Here is a 23,865-nt window from a genome sequence, read left to right on the forward strand (position 1 = left end):
GTAGTCGGGGGTCGGAACCGGGTCGGGAATGGCGCCCGTCGGATGGCCCGACTGAAGGCCTGCGGACCGGGTGGTTCGGGCGAAGGACTCCGATCCTCCCCGCTGTCGTAGCGCCCCCCACGCCTGGGGTGGTAGCCTCGGCGCACCCTTTCGTCGAGGTGAGCCCGACGGTCGCGTCGATGGTGCTCGTTGCCGAGGTGGCCCGGGGCCGCAGGCGCGGTGTTGCGCGTGCGCCCGGTGTAGACCGAGGCCTCCCGCATGAATCGGGAAGTCGCGGCATGAGGTTCCGAGGGATATCCTTGCCTCCGGGATGCAGTGCTCTCGGCCCGCCGGGCCGCAGCGCCTTCCAGGAGATTCTTGAGTTCTCCCTGGATTCGCCGCCCCTCGGTGGTTGATGGCTCCGGCATCGAGCGGATGAGCATCGCTGCGGTCGCCAGGTTCTGACCGACCCCGCTGGATGCGGGCGGCGGCCTGATCCTGACGTCGTTGGCGACGCGGTGCTGGAGACCTTGGGGCAGATGACGTATTTCTCCGGCCAGGGGTTGGCCCACCCATGCCTGTCCGGCGTCCCGACGGATCGGCTCAAGCGCCCCTGTTCCCTCGTTGAGCCTGGCCTGCGCCTCGCGGACTTGCTCGAGTTGTGGGTCGTAACCCCCCGCCGGAGCGGGGACCACAGCTAGCTCCCGTGGGATGTCGGCGCGAGGCACCGGCCTAGGGAGAACACCATCCTCCGGCATGCCAAGATGGTTGCCTTCGGTGGGATCCCCTAGCTCGATGTGGAAACATTCGCGGCTTGGGCCGCAGCTCTCGTCACCGAGGCTGCGGCTTCCGTCGGAACGGTCGGATAGACAGTAGTCACATGCGGTCACGAAGTCCCGCATGGCACTGGGGTTGCCATGTCCGGAGAAATCCCAACCGATGCTGGGATCGTCATCTTCCTCGGACCCGGAGGGCCCGTAGGTCGAGACGTCCGTCAGTCGGTCCCAAGGCGACCGCATACAGAACCTCAGTGGGGTTGCACTCGCCTCAATGAGAGCGCCCGCCAACACGAGGTCGTTTGGCGGGTTGAGGCCGAGTCGAAATGACGCAAGATGGGAGTTAGTCGTTACCTTTTGGTCGACGAGGAGCGACGTAGTCACATCGGGGACTGGTTGCGCCGTCATCTCTGGTTCGAGGGCGACGTCCTGCAGGCTTTCCGCGAGCGCGCCGGCGTCGTCTTCTTGCTCGGGGTCAGCGTGCCGCGGGGGGACGGCGCTTGCCTCCGTCTCGAACGCGAGGTCGACGTCCGGCGTGCCTTCCGTCGGGGCGTCGGGGGCGTCGATTCGCTCGACGGCCGGCGAAGCGTGGCCTCCCGTCTGGCCTTGACGGCCCCGCCTCCTCCTCCGTTGGCGGGGGAGAGAACGGAGCGAGCCCGAATGTTGCTCTTCCACCACGCGGGGTAGACGTCGTCGATTCCGCCGCCGGCGGGCGGGTTGTCGGCCGCCATTGTCGTAGTCGCGCGGCGGCGGAAGAAGTGTCATGTCGTAGCTGCCGTCGAAGGACATGAACTCAAGAGTCCCGAAACGAAGCACCGTCCCGGGCCGGAGAGGTTGCTGGAGACTGCCCATCTGGAGCTTGACGGGGAGCTGTTCGTCAGCACGCAGCGTGCCCCTACCTGGCGCGCCAACTGTCGGCGTTTCGAGACAGGGGGGTCCCTAAGCCGACGAGTGAGTGTGCTGCGTGCCCCAGCCCAGATGGGTCGAGCGCGTGGGCGAGCGCGAAGGGGGGAGAGGCGAGGCGGCCGGAGCCGAGCGTGAGAGAGGTGGAAGTCCCGCGGCCTTCGTGTTCGTCCCGCGCCCAGGTCAGGTGCGCTTGCAGTAGGGGGGTTACAAGCGTCCACGCGGGTGAGGGAAGCGAGCGGCCCCAAGAGAGCGCCTGTCCCGTCCTCGGTCCCGCGCGGCCAACCTTCTCTGAGAAGGCCCTGGTCCTTCCTTTTATAGTCGTAAGGAGAGGATCCAGGTGTACAATGGGGATGTAGCAGAGTGCTACGTGTCTAGCGGAGGGAGAGCTAGCGCCCTAGGTACATGCCAATGTGGCAGCCGGAGAGATCTGGGCACCCTGCTGGCGTGATGTCGTGGCTGTTGGAGGTGCGGCGGAGCCTGATGGAGGGACAGCTGTTGGAGCGGTCGAGTCCCTGCTGACGTTGTCCTGCTTCCGTAAGAGAGCTAGGGGCCGCCGTCGTCATAGAGCTTGTGGAGCGCCATCATTGCCTCTCTGGCGGAGCTGGCCGGATGAGACGCCGGTCTTGTTCTCCGTGACCCGAGTCGATTCGGGGTGGGATGATGATGGCGCCTCCTATTGACGTGGCGGTCTGTGCCCTAGGCAGGGCGACGTGGGGTTTCCTCCGAAGCCGAGGTTGAGTCTGCCTTCTGTTGCCGTGGCCGAGCCCGAGCCAAGGGGTCGGTCGAGGCGGAAGTCGTTCGGCCGAGGCCAGGGCGGAGTCCGAGCCCTGGGGTCGGGCGAGGCGGAGTTTCGTCGTCTTCCGGGTCTTAGCCCGAGTCCGAGCCCTGGGGTCGGGCGGAGCGGAGTTCGCCGTCTTCCGGGTCTTAGCCCGAGTCCGAGCCCTGGGGTCGGGCGGAGCGGAGTTCGCCGTCTTCCGGGTCTTAGCCCGAGTCCGAGCCCTGGGGTCGGGCGGAGCGGAGTTCGCCGTCTTCCGGGTCTTAGCCCGAGTCCGAGCCCTGGGGTCGGGCGGAGCGGAGTTCGCCGTCTTCCGGGTCTTAGCCCGAGTCCGAGCCCTGGGGTCGGGCGGAGCGGAGTTCGCCGTCTTCCGGGTCTTAGCCCGAGTCCGAGCCCTGGGGTCGGGCGGAGCGGAGTTCGCCGTCTTCCGGGTCTTAGCCCGAGTCCGAGCCCTGGGGTCGGGCGGAGCGGAGTTCGCCGTGGCGCCTTTGGCGAGGCCTGACTGCCTGTCAGACTTACTCTGTCGAGTGGCGCTGCAGTCGGAGTGGCGCAGGCGGCGCTGTCCTTCTGTCAGACTGGCCAGTGGAGCGGTGAAGTGACGGCGGTCACCTCGGCTCTGCCGGAGGCGCGTGTCAGGATAGAGGTGTCAGGCCTCCTGTGCGTTAAGTGCCCCTGCAATTTGGTCAGTCGGTGTGGTGATTTAGTCAAGGTTGCTTCTGAGCGAAGCCAAGGCCTTGGGCGAGCCGGTGATGTGTCCGCCATAAAAAGGGGGCCTCGGGCGAGACAGAAGTCTCTCGAGGTCGGCTGCCTTCGGCCGAGGCTAGGCTCGGGTGAAGCGTGATCGAGTCACTCGTGTGGACTGATCCCTGACTTAATCGTGCCCATCAGGCCTTTGCAGCTTTATGCTGATGGGGGTTACCAGCTGAGAATTAGGCGTCTTGAGGGTACCCCTAATTATGGTCCCCGACAGGTGTATTGAAAGGAAATTGGAGTCTTCGGCGAAGACAAAGGCTTCCACTCCGTAACTCATCCTTCGCCGTCGCTCCGAGCAACTCTCCGTCTTTGGTATAATCTTCACTCATGTTTTATTTGCCAAAGGGGAGAAAGTAGCTAGGAAAGGGCTCTAATGATTCTGTTTTTGGCGATTTATGCCAAAGGGGGAGAGAGCATGAGCCTAAAGCAAAAGGACCGCACCACCACCCTAATTTTCAAATTAATGATTTTCAATTGGCAATTTCAAATTGGTATCTTATTGTGTTCAAAAGGGGAAGAAGTTAGTATTTTCAAAAGTGATATCTTAAAACCCTCTTGAACACTAAGAGGAGAATTTATTGAGGGGGAGTTTTGTTTAGTCAAAGGAAAAGCATTTGAAACAGGGGGAGAAAAATTTCAAAACTTGAAAATGCTTCGCAAAATCTTACACATTTACCTTTGACTATTTGCAAAAGGACTTTGAAAAGAATTTACAAAAGAATTTGCAAAAACAAAACATGTGGTGCAAGCGTGGTCCAAAATGTCCAAAATTAAAGAAACAATCCATGCATATATTATAAGTATTTATATTGGCTCAATTCCAAGCAACCTTTGCACTTACATTATGCAAACTAGTTCAATTATGCATTTCTATACTTGCTTTGGTTTGTGTTGGCATCAATCACCAAAAAGGGGGAGATTGAAAGGGAATTAGGCTTACACCTAGTTCCTAATTGATTTTGGTGGTTGAATTGCCCAACACAAATAATTGGACTAACTAGTTTTGCTCTAGTCTATAAGTTATACAGGTGCCAAAGGTTCACACTAAGCCAATAAAAAGACCAAGAAAAGGGTTCAACAAAGAGAGAAAGGGATAACCGAAGTGTGCCCTGGTCTGGCGCACCGGACTGTCCAGTGTGCCACCGGACAGTGTCCGGTGCACCACCGGACAGTGTCCGGTGCACCAGGGAACTCCAAACCAAACTCTTTACCTTCAGGAAAACTCAGAGGCGCTCCGCTATAATTCACCGGACTATCCGGTGTACACCGGACAGTGTCCGGTGCTCCAAGGAAGAGCGACTCTGAACTCGCCAGCTTCGGGAATCCGCTCCGCTATAATTCACCGGACATGTCCGGTGCACACCGGACTGTCCGGTGAGTCAGCGGAGCAACGGCTACTTCGCGCCAACGGTCACCTGCAGAAGCAATTAATGCGCGCCAGTGCGCGCAGAAGTCAGGCACGCGCGAAGTGGCACACCGGACACTCTACAGTACATGTCCGGTGTGCCACCAGACATTCAGGCGGGCCCAGCAGTCAGAGCTCCAACGGTCGGAACCCAACGGCCTGGTGACGTGGCTGGCGCACCGGACAGTGTCTGGTGCGCCATGCGACAGCAGCCTCCACCAAACGGCTAGTTTGGTGGTTGGGGTTATAAATACCCCCCAACCACCCCACATTCAAGTCATCCAAGTTTTCCACCTTCCAACTACTTACAAGAGCTCTAGTATTCAATTCTAGACACACCCAAGTGATCAAATCCTCTCTCAATTCCACAAAAGCTTTAGTGACTAGTGAGAGTGATTTGTCGTGTTCTTTTGAGCTCTTGCGCTTGGATTGCTTTCTTCTTTCTCATTCTTTCTTGAGATCAATACTCACTTGTAACCGAGGCAAGAGACACCAATTGTGTGGTGGTCCTTGCGGGGAAGTTTTGTTCCCGGTTGATTAGAGAAGAGAAAGCTCACTCGGTCCGAGGGACCGTTTGAGAGAGGGAAGGGGTTGAAAAAGACCCGGCCTTTGTGGCCTCCTCAACGGGGAGTAGGTTTGCAAGAACCGAACCTCGGTAAAACAAATCCGCGTGTCACACTCTTTATTAGCTTGCGATTTGTTTTGCACCCTCTCTCGCGGACTCGATTATATTTCTAACGCTAACCCGGCTTGTAGTTGTGATTAACTTTGTAAATTTCAGTTTTGCCCTATTCACCCCCCCTCTAGGCGACTTTCAGGATGACATGTGGTACTAGCTAGATTACTTGGGTGGGATCCTTATATGACTCACCTTTGTTACTAACTCATGCACCTCATGGTCGTTTCTTCAAGAAATTGTATTATAGTATGTTCAAACCCACTCCCTCTAGCCATCAGTTGGTCCTTCCAGTAAGACACTGAAAGGATCAAAAGGTGATGATCTACGTAATTTATCAAACAGAACATCCTATAAGTAAATCAAACATGAAGGAGGCAATTCGATGATATGAGGGGACATTGAATTCATTAGATGGACCCACATAACTAGCTTAGAATGCTAGAATTACATTTGTTGGGATGGGTGAGTACTAAACTATAAAAGGACTTAGATACATGGCCAACTTGCTGAATAGTTTATATATTTGCTTAAAGTAAAAGAAGTTTTGCCAAAAAATCTCTCTTTCCCAAAATACAACTATCAAACCATATATTAGGTTTGGCTCAATTAATAATCCCTTCGTCTTGAAATATAATGTCTAGAAGGACCGGAGATTTTTTTTTTAACCCAAGTACCAAAGATTTTTTATAGGACAGTTTTGTATAAAATAGGCGCATAAATTTGTTAGGTGATATATTGTTACTTGTTATTTATGCAAACAATCTCAATTAATCATGTCTATACATTGGGAATTATTTTTTTATTAAAAATGAAATAAGGGTTAGTGCGTCTCTGTATTCCCTCTCAATCTATCTTAAAATCTTTAGGGGACGCTATATTTCAATATGAAGGGAGTAGGGGGGGAGAGCATATACCAACATATATGGCTAAATTAGTAGCGTATGGATTTTGAAATAAATCTATATCAGTTTCAACGGTCGTCCTACGTCATCTTTTTACAAAAAAAATCTCTACATTTCTTCAAATCAACTCAGCGTAAAATATTAAAAAACAATGCAGGAGGTGGGGTTTAAACCACCACCCTAATGGAAGAAGGGTGGAAGGACATTGAATGAAGTTGTCTAACCAATAGAACATCATGCTCAAATGTTTATAATATTTAATATAAATTGTATATATGTATATATGAATTTCTGTAAAATAAAGAAATAATCATGTCGGGTCAGGCCAGCACTACGGGCCGAGGCTACGGCCCAAGCACCACATGGAGCTCAGTGTATTTTGGTACATATTTAGTTGAAAATAAATCACTATTGATTGCCCAGTGACCAGCCTGTCTTAAAGTAGCAGGATATATATGATTTGGTATGTTGTCATATAGCTCAAAATAAATAAATAAAAACTATATATAGAAGGATTATATGTGTGTGGCTATGGCCAGTCTCTGTGATAAATAGTTGGCAGCTTTGTCTATAAATAAAAAGGAAATGATTTAAAACTTTCCACAAAAGTGGCAATAGATAAACCGCTACTAATTTCGGAGTAGCTAGTAGAAATAATCTTTTTTTACAAGCGGTAACTGAGAATCACCGGTGGAAATCGATTTCCACTAGCAGTCGACATAATAAAACCGTTAGTAGAAATCGATTTTCACTTGCGGTCGAGGTAATAAAACCGCCAGTGGAAATATTTTCTGGAAAACATAAAATGGGTTCAAAATAGTAAAATAAATTATTTTTATTAGGGGGGTTTGCCAGTTGCCACTAGTGGATTTCTAGTGACGGTTTTCGTCACTAGCGGTTTTGTTAAGAAACCGTCACTAAAAATAGCACTGGCGTTTGATAATTGAAACCGTCTGTAAAAATTAAATCTCGTCGTAAGCTTTGAGCTCTTTTCTACTAGTGAAAGTAGCATGATATTATGATTTGGTATCTTGTCGCAGACATATAGCTCAAAAAATAAATAAATAATAAGTATATATAGAAGGATTATATATATATGTGGCTATGGCCAGTTTGTGTGATAAATAGTTGGCAGCTTTGTCTATAAATAAAAAGGAAATTATTTAAAACTTTCCACAAAAGTGGCAAGACATAAACCGCTACTAATTTCGGAGTAGCCTGTCTTTAATTTGATCAATACTACTTACTGTACTTATCAGTTACTCCTACGTTTCTCCTCTATAAAAATGCCTGTAGTACTGCGTAGAAGAAGCCAGCAATTTTGCACATACCGCGCACCACATACGTATAGAAATCGTCTGGAACCGCGAGGAATTTCTTCAAATTTTCTTCTGACGATATGGAGAAGCACACAAAGCGCGTGGACGCACTAGTGCTTTTCTCGTTACTGCTCCTCGGATCCTGTGCGCAGGGTCTTCAGGGTAAGTGAGAACTGCACATGTTTGAGTTCATCGTAATTTAGGAGAGAATTAGAACATGCATGGTACCGGATATGTATCTGTCTCTTGGAGAATTAGCGACATATATTATATTATATACTCCTAATATGTGTTATTAAGTTACTCAATACCGGTATGTATTAAAACAAAATTTGATGCTAAAATATTTCATAGTTGTTCTCGAGCCATCTTTGATTTATCTATCGATATATAGAAACGGAGACTAGCTAGTGTGTCCTTTAATTTGCTCAATCTTCTTCACTGATATTGCTTCCGTGCAATTTGCACAGATGAGGTGGGCGCTCCTCCTGCTCTATCAGCTGAAGAAGGGGTCATGGAGACGAGAGCAGAATGTAGACAGGTGTTGCTTCCGTGCAAGGACAACAAGTGCTACTGCTGTATCGGGGGCGGAACTCGTCAGTGTTACGCTACACTAGCTGAGTGTAGACATGCATGCCTGCCCCTAAACACGAATTAGTACTAAGTTCGCTGTTGTTGGTACAATAATGTAACGGTGGGCAGTATTTTCGAAAATGGCTTAGAAGGGAATTGATCGGACATGGTATAAATAAATCACAAAAGAAAATTAGAAAGATATTTTTGTTGGTCACTTGTTTCTGATTACTGAATCATAAAACAAGTTAACACAATTGTTAAATGTTAAGATTCTTTGTCCCTCAAAGCATTATCTTCTTTCGGCCAAGAAAATGCAAGTCTATGACTGCATTTACTTGACCCATAAAATTCGGCCTTGCCCCCAAACCGCCGAGGGAAATGGACCAACCGCATCCCATCCCATCACATCACTTGTGGTCTGCAGCTTGAAGTTGAACGAGAGCCAAACCTGTAGTCGGCATCGTCATTATCCGTTTTCGTTCCAATAATAAAATATGCATCAGAGAGCTCCAGGGGTTGGTATCTCCCTCTGATCCGCAGATCACACAGACAATTGAGAAAACTCGCTCACAACAGCAATTCATACACGCACCTCCAGTAATCAATCTCGAAACAATCAGCATCTTGCTGCTACGTTGCTCATGTAACTGCAGCAATTTAGGTGTCATTTGGTTCACGAAATATAACGTAAATGATAATGGTAACGTTTCACACTTAAATACTGGCGGTAACAAATTTGAATAAAGTGATATTTATTTGTAGTGTGGTATCTATTACGGTTCGACTTAAACAAACATAATTTAACGTTATCTGTTAACCATTACGTTACCAGTATGTGAACCAAATGGCACTTAAGTAAGTGGATTAGGAGCTGGTCGATGATAGTACGCCGAGGGCCATTAAGCGTAGCATCTTTGGAAACTGGTAGGAACGTTGCAGCTAGCACTCGACTTTGAAACGCAAGTAAAGTGAGCCACATGATGGTGCTTCTTTGGAACTTGGCTTCTTTTTACGACCAGAGCTCTTGTTCATGGCTTTTCTATCAACTCAAGTGGAAGAATCGATTCTTCAAGCACTAGCCAAAATAAAGTGTATTGGTGTGTGTGTGTATATATATATATATATATATATATATATATATATATATATATATATATATATATATATATATCATCTCATCTTTTTTTTAAAAAAAGAAAAGAAAAGAGCATCAGAAAAATTGTTTTCGGTATATATTGGGTTCTCCGGTGATGCACAAAATAAGGTCGTGGAATACTTCACTCTTCTGCATAAGAGTTGGAATAGATAGTTGTACCAGCTCCTTAAAAACTTTACTACTCGGTTTTAAATGTAGATATTGGTGCACGGAATTTGAAATCAAAATAAGCTTTCATAAATTGTTTGGTTGCACATAGAATTTAGATTTAGAATCGTACACTCAATTCTCTGGTATCGACATCCAAACTGAGCAGCAGAACCTGATATTCATGGCACTAGCAAACTAGCTAAACACACTATCTATCCTATATTTAGGTAGTAAAGGTTAAAAAAACATATTTCAAAAGACTAATTATCAGACTATCCAAATTTATATTAACCTAATAAATCTTCCTCCACTGCCTACTTCTCTTGTGTTGGCCAAACAAACAGGTGCCTACCTAGATTCTCCTTCGGCCGTTCTGCTAGCAGCGCGCGACTCTTCCTCGCAGTCACCGTATTGGAGTAGGTAACAAATAAATAAAGTAGTAGTACCAAAATAGATGGATACTAGATGCCCTTTAGATCTCTCGTTAGCTCAAAATGTACACGTGAAACTACCATATCCTGTATGTAGAGCCCGCAGTTAATTCCAAAACTGCCAGTTCAGCGTGTAAGGAAGTCATGTCACCGAGCTTGAACTCGGATGCTATGCTACCATACTGCATATCTACTAGGAGTATAGTAGTAGCATCTTCGTGTGGCCACAGTATACTCTTGGGCGCCTAATCTGCAAATTGTTTCCTAATGAATTTCCTAATTGGCCAGATGCTGCAGACTTGCAAGTGTCAAAATGCGGTGGTTTCTTCAAAAAATGATGTCGATGTGATAGTCCAACAAAGCTTCATCCGAATGCTTATCAGGGAAGTCAAAATGGTACGTTCGGAGCACCACAATCTGGATGTTCAGAGCACCGTATATTTTTTTGGAGCCAACCGCGGGGATTCCCCTACTGGCTACCGAGTTAGGATAGAGAGACTCCACTAGACCTAGGGATGAAAACGGTCGGAAACCGTCGATAAACACTAAAATCATTATCGTTTTCGTAATTTTTATCGGAAACAAAATTGAAAATGGTAATTTCGGAAACGAAAACGATATCGGTATTTCGAAAACATCGGAAACGAAAGTTCGGTGCGGAAAATACACCGGTAACGGTCGAAATCTAAATTACGATCGGTAAACATATCAAACTTCACAATACAACAAAGTTGACAAAAGATCACAAAGACCACAAGTTCACAATTCATGATATAATAAGTTCACAAGGATCACAAATTTATAATATAAAAAGTTTACAAAGATCACACGTTCACAAAATAACAAGTTTTACAGTATAACAAGTTTCCAGACACAAAGTTCACAATTCACAATATCCACTCGATTTAGCTGACATGGCATGTTTACTCATGAAATATTTTTTCCTCACATAAAGAGTTTTTTCACAGCCTCACAGAAAACCCTAAAATTTAGTGTGTGAAAAAGACAGACTGTCGGCTCTCTATCATTATATGTTACTAATATATAACATGTGCATAGAAAAGGGTGAATTTGATCGAGAGACCAAATTGTTAATCTCAACTGCCTTCCAACACTATTTATCCCAAAAAATGGCGTCCAAAAAATACAAAAATAAGTAATCCTTATTCAGAGACGTATAGACGATACGAAAAATCAAATGCTGGAAAATTCCGAGACACAAATCCGGTAATTTCCGACAAAAACCGATAACCGAAGGAAACGGTCGGTAAAACATCACACTGATTCCGATAGAAAATTCTGAAAACCGATTCCGGTTTTGAAGAATACTGTTACCGGTGAATCCGATCGAAAAATTTCAAAATCGATAAACGGAATACCGAAAAATTCTGAAACCGTTTTCATCTTTAATTGGGCCATTGTTTTGCACTGTAGATGATAGATATGCTTGCCCATTGCAGCGCAACGTGATTTATCTATTATTCTATATCCATCCATAGGATCATTCATGATAACAGGAAATCACTGTCACCACTCACCACGGCCTGGTGCAGTGGTGAGCTGGTTGATTCAATTCAAGAGTCACACGCGAACAGAAACGAACTCACAACAAGTATCCATGGTTAAGTATCGCCTCCGGCTCGGATAGAAACAAACATACTACTAGTTCACAATCGCCCACAAACGACAAAGCCAGAACTGATAACGACAACATTTACAGCCATACGTGCTGGCCCTTATTGACGGCGACGACTGATCTCCTTTAGGCAGACGCAGACGCAGGCGCAGGCGCGGCATGCTTCTCGATCTGGGCCAGGAGCTCGTCCTTCCTGGCACCCACGATGGTCGCGACCGTCTTGCCGTTCTTGACGAAGTGGAAGGTCGGCATCGCCTCGACCTCGTAGGCCGCGGTGACTTCCTGTTGGGAGAGAGGAGGAAACAGCGTCATCAGTACACTGTAACGGAAAGGGGGAACCCGGTGAATCGCTCGCTAGCTGTCGGGACACCGTGCTCACCTTCACTTCGTCCACGTCCACCTTCAGGAAGACGACCTGAGTGAACTTCTTGGCGTGTTCGACGAACAGTGGGGCGATGGCGCGGCATGGACCGCACCAGGCGGCAGTGAAGTCGATGACCACCTGAAAGGTTGCGCAAGTTTGACAGAGCTCCATGTTAGAGGCGGTAGAGTTGCTACTCTGCCGGAAAGAAAACGACGGTATTATACTGGAGTGCAGTCCTAGGTCCGACCGTCCGAATGCAACGCCGATCAACTGTGCGCCCTCGGAAGACAACGACAAGGACAAGAACTCGTGGTTGAATCAGAGCATACGGAGTGCAGTCCTAGGCTCTGTTTGCTTCCTATTAGTTCTAGACTGAAAATTAGTTCTAGATTAAATTTTAGTCCCTATCTATTTGGTTCTAAGGACTAATAAACATGTTCAGAACACTGTAGAAAGACTGAAATACCCTTTATGCTTAGGATATCAAGAAGAGAGAGTACTAAATGAAGGGTAGAGATATGAATAAATCTGCTTCAATCTCTTTTAGCTATCCTTTAAACGACTTAACACTAAAATCAATTAGAGAGTGTTTGGTTTGAGGGATCATTCCCTCCAAAATAAGGTAGTTCATCATGAGTTCATTCTTCAAATTTGGTGAGATGACATCATTTCTTATATTAGTACTAACTAAATATGAGGATTAAGATAGTGATGGATCAACTTATTCCATTATACAAACCAAAAAAAATGTGTGGAGTGTGAAGATGATGGACTAGCTCATTCTTCAAACTAAACACCCCACTAATATCTACTTTAGTTCTTCTATTTAGCAAAAAAAAAGGTTAAAGGTTAGTTTGTGAACCCATTTTTCCAAAGGTTCTCATTTTTCAAAAGAAAATTATTCAAAAGAAAATTAGTTCATTTTCCTTTAAAAAAATAGAAATCCTTTGAAAAAATAAAGTTCCAAAGCTACCCCTAAACGACAACTAAAGATTAGTCCTCAAACAAAAAGACCTAAAATCAGTTACTCTACAGTACACAGGAGAAGGTACAGGAGAAGGTACGGAGGTGGTCTGTAGCCCTTGAATCCTTCCCAATTTCAACTTGACTTCCTAGCAAATCTCAACTGCAGCTGTTGAATTCTTTCCCCAATTCCAAATTACTCCCCTTAGAGTGTACGAAATTTCAATATGACATCATGAGCACTTAACAGAGGTCTAAACGTCAAACTCTTCCCATGTTTTAAATGACTTTCTATGACAGCTTAAGTTTATCTATGCATCTACTACTTCGTAGATTTAGTGGAAATACAGATCTCCAAATAGAGCAACTGCCAGCTCAAATTACTCACACAAATGTTGCCGCAAAGCTCATACGGGTTTCCGGTTCAGCATAGAGATCAGCAGTAGGGCAAACTAATTTAAATCACACCTATAATTACTAAGTAACCACGAAAAGCATGTGCAATAAATTCGTTGCATGCACATATCAATACTCCACCCATAATAAATCTGTGTGCACAACCGTGGACATCAAATCGTCTCAGGCTACATCAATCAACATAATCCCTGGACGGAGACGGACTGTACGGACCCGCTAAAATCCCTAAAATCCTGCCCACTACACGCGCCGCACCCTAATCACCCCCGAACACAAGCATCCCAGATGCGATTCAGAGCAAATTTGAACAGGGGGGCGACCGCATAATAAGGAAACCAAAGACGAATCGATTTGAACCGCGGAATCCCCTAAACAGCTTTCCAAACAAAATCACGGGAATGGGGATCGAGGAAGACGAGGCACGGGGACGCGTACCAGCTTGCCGGCTTCCTGGGCCTTGGTCATGTGGGCGTCGAACTCAGCCTTGCTGTGGCACGCGATCACGACTCCCTGCTCGGACGCCATTGATCTCTTCTTCCTCGGTGTCGGTGAGATCGAGAGCTTCTGTTCGTTGTGATTGCAAGGTACCTTTGGTGGCCTCATCCGGTGCGCGTGCACGCGACATTTATAGGCGCAGCGACTGGGTTGAGAAATGACCGGAAAGCCCTGGCGGCCCACGTTGCGGTTACGGGCCGCGTACGCGGGGTTACGTACGTCACCGCGCTCGTGGGCGGCTGCCGTGTTATTTTCTCGAATTCTCGAAGGTTCCCCACTTGTGCTTGTCGACGGCCCGCAAAATATAAACTTGACCGGTCAGCGTATTTGAAACTTGACCGTTAATACATTTATTATTTATCTATTTTAATTATATTTTAAAATGTGTATGGCTACGTTAATATAAACTTGACCGTTTATATTGATACGGTTATTTAAATCTGAACGAGTAGCTACCACGGGCGTGTTATCTTTTTAAAATGTTTTAAAATGCATTTTAAAAACCGTATGGATATTTTTAGCAAATGTGTAGAATTTTTTAATGGAAACTTATTCTAGTTGGTAGTTCTCTTGTGGCATATTATAAGACGTTTTAACATTTTTTGTAGTATAATATATATATATATATATATATATATATATATATATATATATATATATATATAGAAAAATAATAAATCTAGAAAAAATAAAATACCTTATAATTTAAAACAATGGAAAATACAATCCATGTCGTTTGGGTTTGAGGTTGCAACTACTAACTACATTAGTTGCAATAATAGTCATAATTAGGTTTTATTTAGTTTAGCTATAGATTAATAAAAAACTAATTCTAACTGTTATCTATGAGAAAGTTGTTATGAGGTAGGGTAGAAGGCGATTATCAATTGAACTAAAAATTATAATTTTTTAAAAAAATATTCTGTTTTTGTCATCGCTTAATTGAGATTCTAGATTTTAGTATTAAATTTGGTTTAGAAACGTGAACCAAATACATTCTTAATTTGTTGGATTGCATGTGTTATTTTACGCTCTTGTAGTCGTACCTGCATGACAAGGTATGAGGGAAATCACTACATGTTTGGTTCAGCTTTTTTTTGACAAGTTTTTCTAAAAATTTAGCTGTAGGAAGAATCTGACTGTATAGAGAATCTGAGTATCATTAAGATTACATGCGGATGAAAATAAAGGTGTACATAGGGCTCAGAATCTAGAAAGTGACGGATTTCTACTATTTCAACGACTCAACCGTATATGTGTTTATGTTGATTTTTGAATAATTTTTACTCAAACGAATTTTATAAAAACTGTCTGAGAAGCTAAGTGTTTGGCTGTCCGCAGCTTTTGGTGGCCAAAAAGCTAAAAAAACTGAAAAAACAGGGGCGTATGTAAATGCATAGCCATAAAACCTAGGACATGACACAAGATTGAGCCTGGCCCATGAGACAATTTGGTTATCTGGAAGCTTACTTATTTGTGTTGCAAATGGCCCGGTAGAGTTTGCATGGTGGGAAACGAAACTAGACGCTGATGCCAGCTAGGCCCGTATCTACGTTTTCGTAGTCCCGGTGAAAAAAAAATATATAGCCCTATACTAGAAAAAATAAAAATAGCTAATAAAAGTATGGTTTCACCATATAAATATATGTTTTCATGTAATAATTAAAATAATCGAACTGCAATTAGCATTCATGCTAGAAACGTAAAAGGAATTTTTCTTACTAATATCAATATGGCTTGATCTTGATGCCGTGACCTGCTAACCTTAATACCATTCAAAAAATAAAATAAATAAAATGGAACGAGAACACATGACGGAGCTGTCACTACCGGAATTTAGATCTTTGTCAAGTACTAAATATTTTGTCGAGTGTTTTTTTTTACTCGGCAAAAAATCTCTTTGCTGAGTGCCACGTAAAAAACCTCCGGTAAAAGAAAACGCTTGACGAAGAAGTTCTTTGCCGAGTGTTTTATTTTTGAACTCGGCAAAGAGCTTCTTTGCCTAGTGTTATTTTAACACTCGGCAAAGAAGCTCTTTGTCAAGTGCTTTTTTCAACACTAGTTAAAGACAATTTTAAAATCATATTTTAAAGTAGTAAATTAATTCAAATGAAAAAAAATTCAGCTACAAATTTGTATAACTCATCATGATGTACAATTTATATTTTCAACATTTCTTCATATAACAAAATAAAAATAAATTTGTTCATAAAACTTATATCTCTCTCGTAGTTTATGAAACTACGAGAGAGATGTATAAGATTTGTGCATATTGTTAGAACCATCATATGAAATGAACAAATGACCAAACAACCAAAAAAACTTTGTAACACTTGAGAAGTTATAAAATTTTGTAGTTGACAACTTTTTCATTTTAAGTCATCTTATCAGCGAAAACTACGTCTGAATTTTAAAAAAAATAAAATTTAAAATTTTAAAACGGACTCGAAAGAAAAAAACCAACAACATTAAAGTTGTAGGTATTGAAGAGTTATGAAATTTGTAGTTGACAATGTTTTGGTTTGAAATCATCTTGTCATGCAAAACTATGTTTGAATTTTAAAATTTGAATTTTTCAAACTACCTCGATTGGAGAGTTGTTCCTATAATTTTAAAAAATATTTTGCTATTTTTTTGGGGGGGCGATTCTTAATTTGTCGAGTGCTTTTTTGCCGAGTGCTTTTCGACACTCGACAAAGTCTTTGCCGAGTGTCCGAAAAATTACTCGGCAAAGGCTTTATCGAGTGTAAAATGTGAGAGCGCCTAGAGGGGGTGAATAGGTGATCCTGTAAAAATCAACACTAAATTCCAACAAGCTTGATTAAAGAGATATTAGCACAAGTTAATTAAGTCTATGAGGCGAGCTCTTGCGAACACAAATAATCACACAGAGAGCAATCACAAGAGACACGCGATTTTATCCCGTTGTTCGGCCAAGTAACACTTGCCTACTTCCACGTTGTGGTGTCCCAATGGACGAGGGTTGCACTCAACCCCTTTCAAGTGATCCAATGATCAACTTGAATACCACGGTTTTCTTCCTTATAGTTTTCTTCCCGTTTGCGAGGAATCTCCACAAGTTGGAGCCTCTCGCCCTTACAATATTGTTCACAAAGAAAGCATGGAGTAAGGTTGGGAAGAGCAACACACACAAGACACAAATCGCAGCACACCCACGCACACAAGTGAAGACTCGAGTTCAATTGACAACACAGGGAGTTCTCAACTCGAATGGAGCTCAAATCTCTAACACAACAAAGCGAATGCGCGGGAGCGGAGTCTGGATGCCTTAGAATACTTAGTGAATGCTTGGTTTTCTCCTCCATGCGCCTAGGGATCCCTTTTATAGCCCCAAGGCAGCTAGAAGCCGTTGGAGGCAAACTTGGAAGGCCATCCTTGCCTTCTGTCGAGTGGCGCACCGGACAGTCTGGTGCGCCACCGGACAGCTACAGTAGCCTGTCCGGTGCGCGATTGCCTTCCAAATCGAGCGCAAATGACCGTTGCGGCTTCAGGCCCGTTGGCGCACCAGACAGTCTGGTGCCCCTCGCCGACCGTTGGAGCTGCCACACGTTGCCCGCTGATTGCGCGGCCAACCGTTGGCGCTGGCGACAGTTGGCTCACCGGACAGTCCGGTGCACCACCGGACTGTCTGGTGAATTATAGCCACGTCGCCTTTTCCGTTTCCCGAGAGCGACGAGTTCGCCACGGACAACACACCGGACAGTCCGATGAATTATAGCCGTACGCCGCCGTCGAGTCCCGAGAGAGGCCTTTTCACGCGGACCAGCTTGGCGCACCGGATAGTCCGGTGTGCCAAGCCGAGCTGGAGTTGGCTACACAGAGCCAAGTCTTTTTCCAATTCTTTTCTCCCTGTTTCTAGCACTTAGACAAAATACATTAGTACTCAAAATAATGTACTATGTCTAGAAACGTACATTTTTCTTTGATGTGCACTTCTCACTTTATTTGACACATTAGAACTTGATTTAAACATGTTGGGCACTTAATCACCAAAACATTATAGAAATTGCCCAAGGGCACATTTCCCTTTCAATCTCCCCCTTTTTGGTGATTTATGCCAACACATCCAAAAGCAACCAAAAGAAGTGCAACATCAATGCAATTGAGGACCAAATTGTTTTGCACAAGATTTGACATATTTGGATCATTCTTTGCCACCACTTGGTTTGTTTTTGTAAATCAAATCTTTTTTTCCTATCTCTAAGTCAAACACACTTGTTTGGGCAAATCAAGAGATATTCCAATGGAAAAATTGATCAAGTACCAAAAACTCCCCCTTTTCCCATAATCAAAAGTTCTCCCCCACAAGAGACCAAATTTTGCAATAAGAGTATTTTGGACAAATAAAAAATTCTAACTCTATTGTTTTCAAAATTCACAAGTGGTAGATGATCCATTTGCTTTGGCCTTAATTTCTCCCACTTTGGCATTAAGCACCAAAATGGGATCATTCTTGGCCCTTTAACCCCATTGCCTCACCAAAAATGTCAATTAAGAGCAAAAAGGCAATGAGAGCATAAGTATGAAGTTGGAGGTGAGTACACTAATACCGGAGTGCAGTGGAAGTCTTTGCATGGTCCAAGTTCACCTTTCCCTTTCAATGCACCTTTGAGACTACAACAAGTATACTCAAACACAAAGTTTAGTCTCAAAGGATCAAGTTGTAGCACTTCTCCCCCTAAATATGTGCATCATTCACATATGGACTTGTGAGGTCCGGGGATCCCTTGCACAACTTGAGCACCATAAATAAGCAACAATTCATATAAATGCATGAAGTAACATGATCAAAGGCATAGAACACATGTATGCTATAGATCAATCCAAGTTACGCGAATCTAAGACATTTAGCTCACTACGCAACCTGCAAAAGGTTTTCTCATCCAACGGCTTGGTAAAGATATCGGCTAGTTGGTTCTCGGTGCTAATATGGAACACCTCGACATCTCCCTTTTGCTGGTGGTCTCTCAGGAAGTGATGTCGGATGTCTATGTGCTTAGTGCGGCTGTGTTCAACAGGATTATCCGCCATGTGGATTGCACTCTCATTGTCACATAGGAGTGAGACTTTGCTCAGATTGTAGCCAAAGTCCTATAGGGTTTGCCTCATCCAAAGTAGTTGCGCGCAACACTATCCTGCGGCAACATACTCGGCCTCAGCGGTGGATAGGGCAACGGATGTTTGTTTCTTTGAACTCCAAGACACCAGGGACCTTCCTAAGAATTGGCACGTCCCTGGTGTAATCTTCCTGTCAACCTTGCATCCAGCATAATCGGAGTCTGAATATCCAATCAAGTCAAAGGTAGACCCCTTTGGATACCAGATCCCGAAGCAAGGCGTAGAAACTAAATATCTCAGAATTCGCTTAACGGCCACAAGGTGACACTCCTTAGGGTTGGATTGATATCTAGCACACATGCATACACTTAGCATAATGTCCGGTCTACTAGCACATAGATAAAGCAATGACCCTATCATAGACTGCTATGCCTTTTGATCAACGGACTTACCTCCTTTGTTGAGGTCGACATGCCCGTCGGTTCCCATCGGTGTCTTCGCGGGCCTGGTGTCCTTCATCCCAAACCGGTTGAGAAGATCTTGATTGTACTTCGTTTGGGAGATGAAGGTGCCGTCCTTGAGTTGCTTCACTTGGAACCCAAGGAAGTAGTTCAACTCGCCCATCATCAACATCTCAAACTTTTGAGTCATCACCCTGCTAAACTCCTCACAAGACTTTTGGTTAGTAGAACCAAATATTATGTCATCGACATAAATTTGGCACACAAAAAGATCACCATCACAAGTCTTTGTAAAAAGAGTGGGATCAGCTTTCCCAACCTTGAAAGCATTAGCAATTAAGAAATCTCTAAGGCATTCATACCATGCTCTTGGGGCTTGCTTAAGTCTATAGAGCGCCTTAGAGAGTTTAAACACATGGTCGGGGTACCTGTCATCCTCAAAGCCAGGGGGTTGTTCCATGTATACATCCTCCTTGATTGGCCCGTTGAGGAAAGCGCTCTTCACATCCATTTGAAACAACCTGAAGGAGTGGTGAGCGGCATAGGCTAATAATATTCGAATAGACTCTAGCCTAGCCACAGGAGCAAAAGTCTCCTCGAAATCCAAACCTGCGACTTGGGCATAACCTTTTGCCACAAGTCGAGCCTTGTTTCTTCTCACCACCCCGTGCTCGTCTTGCTTGTTGCACAACACCCACTTGGTTCCCACAACATTTTGCTTTGGACGTGGCACCAGGCTCCAAACTTCATTCCTCTTGAAGTTGTTGAGCTCTTCCTGCATGGTCAACACCCAGTCCGGATCCTGCAAGGCCTCTTCTACCCTGAAAGGCTCAATAGAAGAGACAAACGAGTAATGCTCACAAAAGTTAGCTAATCTTGAGCGAGTAGTTACTCCCTTGCTTATGTCACCCAGAATCTGATCGACGGGGTGATTTCTTTGGATCGTCGCTCGGACTTGAGTTGAAGGGACCCGTGGTGCTTCTTCCTCCATAACTTGTCCTTCTTGTGCACCCCCTTGATCACACTCCTCTTCTTGAGGCACCTGTCCATCATCTTGGGTTGGGGGATGCACCAGTGTCGAGGAAGAAGGCTGATCTTGCTCATGTTGTTCCTGTGGTCGCACATCACCAATCGTCATCGTGCGCATTGCGACCGTTGGAACATCATCTTCATCTATGTCATCAAGATCAACTTGCTCTCTTGGAGAGCCATTAGTCTCATCAAATACAATGTCGCTAGAAACTTCAACCAAACCCAATGATTTGTTGAAGACTCTATACACCTTTGTATTTGAGTCATACCCTTGTAAAAACCCTTCTACTGCTTTGGGAGCAAATTTAGAATGACTACCTTTCTTCACAAAAATGTAACATTTGCTCCCAAATACACGAAAGTAAGAAACGTTGGGTTTGTTACCGGTAAGGAGTTTGTAGGAGGTCTTCTTGAGAAGGCGATGCAGATAGAGCCGGTTTATGGCATGGCAAGCTGTGTTCACAGCTTCCGACCAAAACCGCTCGGGCGTCTTGAACTCTCCAAGCATCGTCCTCGCCATGTCGATAAGCATCCTATTCTTCCTCTCTACCACACCGTTTTGCTGTGGTGTGTAGGGAGCGAAGAACTCGTGCTTAACACCTTCCTCCTCAAGATACTCCTCAACTTGTAGGTTCTTGAACTCAGACCCGTTGTCGCTCTTATCTTTTTCACCTTTAGCTCAAATTCGTTTTGAGCCCTCCTTAGAAAGCGCTTTAGGGTCCCTTGGGTTTCTGATTTATCCTGCAAAAAGAACACCCAAGTGAAGTAGGAAAAATCATCAACAATTACTAGAACATACTTACTTCCCCCGATGCTAAGGTAGGCAACGGGTCCGAAGAGGTCCATGTGAAGAAGCTCCAGTGGTCTTGATGTTGTCATCACATTCTTGCCGTGATGAGTGCTTCCCACCTGTTTCCCTGACTGACAAGCTGCACAAGGTCTATCTTTCTCGAAACAGATATCGGTTAGTCCTAACATATGATCTCCCTTTAGAAGTTTATGAAGGTTCTTCATCCCAACATGTGCTAGATGGCGATGCCACAGCCAGCCCATATTAGTCTTAATTATTAAGCATGCATCTAGATCGGCCTCCTCTTTCGAAAAATCAACTAGGTAGAGTTTGCCGTCTAATACATCCTTAAATGCTAATGAACCATCACTCCTTCTAAAGACAGATACATCAACATTTGTAAACAAACAATTGTAGCCCATGTGGCACAATTGACTTACAGAAAGGAGGTTGTACCCTAATGACTCTACTAAAAATACATTTGAAATAGAGTGCTCGCTTGAGATGGCTATCTTTCCCAAACCTTTGACCTTGCCTTGGTTCCCATCTCCAAAAATAATCGTATCCTGGGAATCATTGTTCTTGACGTAGGAGGTGAACATCTTCTTCTCCCTCGTCTTGTAGTTTGTGCATCCGATGTCATTATCCAGCTAGATCCCCGGATGCATAAACCTGCAAGGCAATTTAAGCTTGGGTTTTAAGTACCCAACTCTTGTTGGGTCCTACAAGGTTAGTCAAAACAGTCTTTGGAACCCATATGCAAGTCTTGTCTCCCTTGCATTTGGATCCCAATTTCCTAACCACTACTTTTGCATTCTTACATGAGAGAACAAAAGAAGTATTGCGAGAATGGAAGATAGTAGTAGATTCATTACACACTTTCCTAGGCACATGATGCACAACATGATTTCTCCTAAGCCTACTTCTATCGTGAACAAAAGTAGAACTAGAGGCAAACATAGCATGTGAATCAAAAGCATCATGATCATAACTCCTATTATAATTGGAATGACTAGCAATTTTCCTATTATAAATGAAAGCATGATTCCTTTGAGTACTATTAGCCATAGGGGCCTTCCCTTTCTCCTTGGTGAGAATGGGAGCCTTTTGGCTTGTTAAGTTCTTGGTTTCCCTTCGAAAACCAAGTCCATCCTTAATTGAGGGGTGTCTACCAACAGTGTAGGCATCCCTAGCAAACTTTAATTTATCAAAATCATTTTTGTGAATCTTAAGTTGAGCATTAAGACTTGCCACTTCATCATTCAATTTCGTAATAGCAATAAGATGTTCATCACAAGCATTAACATCAAAGTCCTTGCATCTATTGCAAATAGCTACATGTTCTACACAAGATCTAGTTGCATTTGCCTCCTCTAGCTTAACATTTAATTCATCATTTAAATTCTTTAAACTAGAGACAGATTCCTGACAGGCAAACAATTCAGAAGACATAATTTCATTTCTTTTAAGTTCTAAGGCAAGAGACTTTTGAACACTAACAAATTTGTCATGTTCCTCATACAAAATGTCCTCTTGCCTTTCTAGCAATCTATCTTTTTCATTTAGAGCATCAATTAACTCATTGATTTTATCTACTTTAGCTCTATCTAAACCCTTAAATAAATCAATATAATCTACTTCTTCACCAGATTCCTCATCACTAGAAGAAGAGTACTTCGAGGAATCTCGAATACGTACCTTCTTCTCCTTAGCCATTAGACAAGTGTGACGTTCGTTGGGGAAGAGCGAACACTTGTTGAAGGTCGAGGCTACCAGTCCTTCATTGTCGGAGTCGGATGAAGAGCAGTTAGAATCCCATTCTTTTCCAAGGTGCGCCTCGCCCTTCGCCTTCTTGTAAACCTTCTTCTTCTCCCTCTTCCCATACTTTTCTTGTTCCTGGTCATTATCATTATCGGGGCATTGAGCTATAAAATGACCAGTCTCACCGTATTTGAAGCAGGAGCGCTTTCCCTTTGTTTTATTCTTGGAGGGGTACTCCTTGCGTCCATTAAGTGCGGTCTTGAAGCGCTTGATGATAAGCGCCATCTCATCTTCGTTGAGGCCGGCAGCCTCCACTTGAGCTACCTTGCTTGGTAGCGCCTCCTTGCTGCTTGTTGCTTTGAGAGCAACGGGCTGCGGCTCGTATATAGGTAGTGGAACGTTCAAGGCGTCATCCACGTACCTTGCCTCCTTAACCATCATGCGCCCACTTACAAATTTTCCGAGTATCTCCTCGGGCGTCATCTTTGTGTACCTAGGATTTTCATGGATAAGATTCACAAGATGGTGGTCAATAACTGTAAAGGACCTGAGCATGAGTCGGACGACATCATGGTCCGTCCATCTTGTGCTTCCATAGCTTCGAATCTTGTTGACTAGGGTATTGAGCCTGTTGTAGGTTTCTGTTGGCTCTTCACCCCTGGTCATGGCGAATCTCCCTAGCTCGCCTTCCACCAACTCCATTTTGGTGATCATGGTGGCGTTGTTTCCCTCATGAGATATCTTGAGGGTGTCCTGGATCTGCTTTGCATTATCCAAGCCGCTAACCTTGTTGTATTCATCCCTGCACAGAGATGCTAGCAAAACAGTAGTGGCTTGGGTATTTTTATGAATTTGCTCATTAATAAACATGGCATTGTCAGTACTATCAAAGTGCATTCCGTTTTCAACAATCTCCCAGATACTAGAATGGAGAGAAAATAAATGACTACGCATTTTATGACTCCAGAAAGAATAGTCTTCTCCATCAAAGTGGGGAGGTTTTCCAAGAGGAATCGATAGCAAATGAGCATTAGAATTGTACGAGATACGAGAATAATCA

General features: G+C 44.5%; 2 protein-coding genes across 2 annotated transcripts; one reads left to right on the forward strand and one right to left on the reverse strand.

Annotated features, from left to right (window-relative positions):
- The first annotated feature begins 7,495 nt into the window (after window positions 1–7,495).
- Window positions 7,496–8,271, forward strand: LOC103632061 (protein MATERNALLY EXPRESSED GENE 1-like). The gene is made up of 2 exons (XM_020540774.1): window positions 7,496–7,656; window positions 7,965–8,271. The coding sequence occupies exons 1-2, from the start codon at window positions 7,575–7,577 to the stop codon at window positions 8,150–8,152; spliced, it is 270 nt and encodes an 89-aa protein (XP_020396363.1). The 5' UTR covers window positions 7,496–7,574; the 3' UTR covers window positions 8,153–8,271.
- A 3,135-nt stretch (window positions 8,272–11,406) lies between these two features.
- LOC606487 (uncharacterized) lies at window positions 11,407–13,712 on the reverse strand. The gene is given in 3 exon segments (NM_001112341.1): window positions 11,407–11,725; window positions 11,823–11,945; window positions 13,623–13,712. Coding segments are annotated over 3 exon segments (369 nt in total). The 3' UTR covers window positions 11,407–11,569.
- Window positions 13,713–23,865: the final 10,153 nt, after the last annotated feature.

The sequence above is a fragment of the Zea mays genome, chromosome 7 (assembly GCF_902167145.1).
Source record: "Zea mays cultivar B73 chromosome 7, Zm-B73-REFERENCE-NAM-5.0, whole genome shotgun sequence".
In the NCBI taxonomy this organism is placed as follows: Eukaryota; Viridiplantae; Streptophyta; class Magnoliopsida; order Poales; family Poaceae; genus Zea; species Zea mays.